Source organism: Chiloscyllium plagiosum, chromosome 7 (assembly GCF_004010195.1).
Source record: "Chiloscyllium plagiosum isolate BGI_BamShark_2017 chromosome 7, ASM401019v2, whole genome shotgun sequence".
NCBI lineage: Eukaryota > Metazoa > Chordata > Chondrichthyes > Orectolobiformes > Hemiscylliidae > Chiloscyllium > Chiloscyllium plagiosum.
In genome coordinates, this window is record NC_057716.1 from 86,443,674 (window position 1) to 86,449,204 (window position 5,531).

The following is a 5,531-nucleotide window of genomic DNA, read 5'->3' on the forward strand; positions in this document are numbered from 1 at the left end:
TTAAAATTTGGGTAACAATGTAGTGCTATACTGCAATATTGCTTTACAAGTGCCAGTCTGTGTTCAAGTCTAAGCATGGCATGGATTTTCCAATCTTGCCATCCAGACACAGGAGTGAAATTAACCACAAGACAAGGTGGCACTCCCAACCAGGCTAGTGGTTGAAAACCGTTTCAACGAAACTCCTGTTTTCTTTTTGTGCCTAAGGAGAGGGTGTAATTATTGGAACCAAACTGGAATATCAGCTACTCTCAGTCTAGATCTGTTTTGAAGTACATAAACTAACCATATCAGCTGTGGTAAACATGTCAACTCCAAGTAGATAAGGAGGCCTGTAATGTTTCATTAGGAATTTCTAACACCATTTTTTTTTTGCCTTTCCTTCATTATGTGGTTGGCAGGTGTAATTTGAAGTTGGCTTACAAAGAAATGTTCACATGCCGTGTTTCTAACAAACTCAAGCAGAAAGCGAAAAATCTAGAACAATGAGGCAATGTTTTTGTTAAATTAGAATGACAATCCTATTAGAAATTTGAACCAATGATATCAAGAACTTCTGGCATCAACCACAGCTGGATATATTTATATAAAGGGCCTTTAAAAAGTAGTGAAATATTCCAAAGTTCTTTACAGAAGGATAATCAGATTTTTACACATTCTGGTGGTTCACGCCTTTTTTTATTTTTTTTTAGCATTTGCAATATTTTGCATTTTGATTGACCCACATTTTTCTTTCTTGCTTTTCACTATGGTCTTGCATTGACTCCTTCTTTCAATAGAGAAAGTGAGGACTGCAGATGCTGGAGATCAGAGCTGAAAATGTGTTGCTGGAAAAGCGCAGCAGGTCAGGCAGCATCCAAGGAGCAGGAGAAGGGCTAATGCCCGAAACGTCGATATTCCTGAAGAAGGGCTCATGCCCAAAACATCGTTTCTCCAGCATCTAAACAAAAAAATATCTCGCCATTATTTCATTACGGTTGTGAGAACTTCCTGTACACAAATTAAGAGTGTGTCCTACATTACAATAGTAACTGTTACACTTCAAAAATAATGTTTGCATTGATTGCATTGCATTTTGGCTATTGTGAAGTCATTAAATATGCACTTGCTTATTTATGTTTATTGTTAATGCCATAATTTGCCTTATACACTGGTTGCTAAAAGAAATAAAAAGTTGATCTGCAAACCTCTTTGGATTACTCATTTACTGCTTTCATTTGCAGCTCTTGAGCTATTGTGTGTCCTCCCTCTTCCCTTCTCCTCTTGAAAAGAACAAAGCTCCAGGACAAACTCCAATCCTGGGTCAACTAGTTATAATGTTACCTTCGTCCAGTGGGGACCTGTGAGGAAAGCTAGGACAGTTTGAGTCTACATTTAATGGAGTTTAGAGGAATAAAAGCCAACCTGACTGAAACATATAAGATTCAGAGAAGGTTTGACAGATAGATACTGAGAAGATATTTCCCCTTGTGAGGGAACTTAGAAAGCAAAGGACCATGGTTTTAAAATAAAGGGTCTTCCATTTAATACGGAAACGAAGAGGAACTTCTGCCAAATTCAAACATGTTGCTCCAGTATATTCACAATCTTAAGAATCCTGCCACTGCTCAATAGGCAACAGGGAGCTTGAGGCAATGGTATCTGCCACTCCTCCAGTCAAAGGAGAGTCAGGTTATAAATGGGTGGAAAAGAATATTGGTTTTGCTAGTATGTTAATGTTTGGCCTTCTCTACCCCAGAGAACATTGGAGGTCAGGTCATTTAATATATTTAAGGATGAGCTAGACAGATTTTATTTTTGATTAACAAGAAACTCAAAAAGTCATGAGGGGCAGACTGGTAACTGGAGTTAAAGCCTCACTCAAATCAGCCATGATCTTATCAGATGTCAGAACAGGCTCAAGGGGCCAACTGGTCTACCTCAGCTTCGATTATGTTCCCATCTTGGCTGAAATATATGGAAATCAGTGAATTTGCAATCAAAGAACAACATAATATCATTTGTTCTAACATGAATAACTTCTAATTGTAGAAAATATTTGTAAGGGACAAAACACATCCCAGGAGACTTAACTTATTTCATTAAGTCTCTGATAATGGTTTCTTAAAAATATTTCAAGATGTTTGATTATTTGGTTAATTTTTAATGAATATCACATTGACTGCTCTGCCAGAGGGAAATGGAATTATGCTAAGAAAATCAAGATTTCCTCCCACCTACTTTGTTTTTTTTTAACAAGTGAATGCAAATGTTATGTTTGTGAAGCTTAGCAGATATTTCAGGTGTTGAATATTTCTTGACATATCAATGCCTATATAATAAGTGACAAACAAATAATAAATATCAGTTACTGACTTCAAATTTTCATAATTCCTGCACTCCTTCAGAATCTTTTCACAAACTTAAAATTGCTTATATTTTCAACAGAAAACAGTTCAATTCATATTTAGCATGAGAAACTTAGATGTTTTAAACCTTATTTACAGTATAGAGGACATTTCACTGTATAAACGTATCATACAAAAATAAATACTATGTTAAACAACGCTGTACATGAGTGCATTAAAATAGCACCAGCTATACAACAAGCAGGAACAGAAGGCTGACGCAGGTTAAAGTCATTGCAGTGTGAAAGGAATGTCGAGATGTTTGATTTATTGGAGACAGTGTTGCAAATACTGCCTGGGAAGTGTTTCTAGGTAATGGGAGGTTACAGATTGTCCCTTCACAGCATGAGGTGCAAACCTGAAAAAGATGACATTGAACATTATTGAATATTGTGGTGAGGGTATTTGACCTCCAACATCATTAACTAAATAAGCAGAAAACTATTCCATTTAGAATGAGAGATCTTGCTCTTTAGGTAATAGCCTTTACAACCTCATGAAATCTCAGTAGATAACAAATTAACTTCTGATTTCTGGACTAAGGCAACTTCCATAAACAGATCCTACATTGCTGTTCTTTTACTTCCCCTGTGATTCTGACAGTCATCGTTCAAGGTCCATTTGAATTCATACCAACATCAAAAATTTGGCAAAGTACTTCAGCCACAATTTAAATATCCCATTCTCATGAGTGTGCCGGAGGGGGAGCTGGGGGAGGGGGAGTCCAGTAGGAGAGGGGGTGTAATCTATTTATTTGTTCCTTGCTGCTACATCATTTTTTTCAAACACTGATCTGCTGTCAGGTCCTCACACACAGCACCAAAACAATAGTGGCCCCAAAAGAGGGGCTGACAGGTAAGACCGTTTGGTTTTAATGATGACCTGGAGGTGGAGGAGTGCTCATCTCAGCCCCACAAAGAACTCACTCTCTCCTCCTTTTACTGAAATTGCACACTAGCCCCTCCATTCCTTTCTATTTGACAGCCAGGGACTATTCCCACAATCCCATTGGTAATGGATCCTTGGCACACTCCCTGTCTTTGCCCCCACCCAAGGTTTGAGAGGAATCCAAGCTTTGTACATCAAAAGGGCATTAATATGATTTGGGCTTCAAATTAGGGTGAGTTTAGTCAAATATTATCCAATAAAAGGGACAAAATGAGGCAAATGCATCGTATTTATAGAATATTATCTTCAAATAGGAATGCAGAAAAGTATCTATTCACCTTGTTTCCTTCATTATCAGGTTGTGTGCAACCAACATATAAACACTCCTTCAGAGGGACACATCGCTTTGTGACTGATGAACTTTCACCCTTCGCATTCATTTTATGCCTCGTGTAACAGTACTGTGTCTCTAGAAAACAAGAACATCCAAAAAAATGAGAAAATCTGACAGCCCCAATGAAACATTGGACATTGTGGCATGACTTAATGTGGATAATTGTTAAACTCCAGAGAACTGGTTATCATGTCACGTGAACAGGGGAAGCAATGTGAAATTGGGCCTCACCCCTTCTCACAAAGGACCATCGAATTTTGAGACTCTCACAAAGGGAAACTGATGTTGGATCAACGGTTACTTTTAAAACAGAGCTTGCTGGATTTTTGTTAGCCAAAGTATTAAGGGACACAACACACAGGCAGTTTATAGGGAGCTAGGTTGCACTTTGAGCCATGATCTCATTGGATGGCAGAACAGGTTCAAGAGGTTAAATGGCAGGCTACATACACCCAAAGTGTTAGCAGGTTAAAATGTGTCCTGGAATGTATGCCATAGATTGGACTGTTAAACTGCAATTTACTGCCTTGAATTATTGTTTTTAATTTCCTTGTAGTGGAATGACCACATTCCTAGGCAGTTAGACAGTCACATTCCTCCTCTAAAAGATGAGACAAGGCTGCTAAGTGACATCAGGTGTGAATGCATCTCTATTGTCGAGAGTGTGTTCTTGCACATTGTCAGCATGCTTGTACACAGTGAACAGAAGAACCTGACAGTTACTACTACAGGCATCAGCTTACATCAAGCTTGTAAACAAAGCTTTAGTAATTGAATGTGCGTGAGGAGGTTCCCTAAACATTTTATGCACAAAACATTATATAAGGTCCACACCACAACGTCATCTCTCATTTGGAATCTATGGACAGAATCTTCTGAAATTAGTCTCTACTGGAAAATTGGGACCGTTTTCGAATGGAAAACCTAACTTGCTAATGAGCTGATTAGCCATTGGCTTTAATGCAGCCATGGCTTCAAGATCCTATCCTGAGAATGCCTTAGCCTTTTGGGAAGGCAACTGGCATACTGTGTGCATTCTGTCAAAGGGATAATTACATATTAAAGGAAACAAGGGCGTTGGTTACAAGGGTTCACCATTACGTGCATTTTTTGAGGCTGCGGTAAGGTCACCACAGGAATAGAGAGGAGATCTTGGAGGACTGTTTGTGAGATCTTTCTTTCTTACCTGGAGCGCCTGCTGTGGGTCTGAGGGGCTGGGGTGGGGTGAGCTCTCCCAAAGACTGGAAGAGAAGTTACCCTCTCTCCATACAAGCAAGTATGGATTCAGGTGGTCGAGGACACGTGTAATGGTCATATGCCCTCTACAATGCCAGGAACAACAGGATGGGTGAAGAGCCTTCAAAGACATGTCAAGGAAATTCTGACATTCTGACAGACAATGTCTTTTAAGCAGCATCCTCTTACCTGGCTATGGTTGAAGTTCCACAGTGAAAATGACAAAAGCCTTGCCAGCTGGTCAATTTCACTGAAGAAACTCTGCCAACTATGCTCTTACTGTGGTGACTCTGGCAAATTGCTGACAGGTTAAGAAACAGGTTCCTTAGGCTGATAATGCAGAAATGAGGGCAAAATGAAATGGAGGTCTTAACTGCCTCTTAATTCTCAATAAATCTGATAGATCCAAAGGGCTTTCCTTGCTCTCCTCAATCCCACTTCATAAAAGCTTGAAGGAAGGTTGAATGGTGTGGAAGGAGAAAGTGAGGACTGCAGATGCTGGAGATCAGAGCTGAAAATGTGTTGCTGGAAAAGCGCAGCAGGTCAGGCAGCATCCAAGGAGCAGGAGAATCGACGTTTCGGGCATGAGCCCTTCTTCAGGAATGAGGAAAGTGTGCCAAGCAGGC

At 39.6% G+C, this 5,531-nt stretch overlaps 1 protein-coding gene across 1 annotated transcript in view; it reads right to left on the reverse strand.

The window, feature by feature from the left end:
• Positions 1–939: 939 nt before the first annotated feature.
• The window catches only part of lypd6 (LY6/PLAUR domain containing 6), a 32,088-nt gene continuing 27,496 nt past the window's right edge, over positions 940–5,531 (reverse strand). The window contains exons 4-5 of the mRNA XM_043694593.1: positions 3,614–3,744; positions 940–2,745 (exon numbers count right to left, since the gene is read on the reverse strand). Coding sequence (XP_043550528.1) covers positions 2,578–2,745; positions 3,614–3,744 — 299 coding nt within the window. The 3' untranslated portion in view covers positions 940–2,577. The remainder of the gene's footprint in view (positions 2,746–3,613; positions 3,745–5,531) is intronic.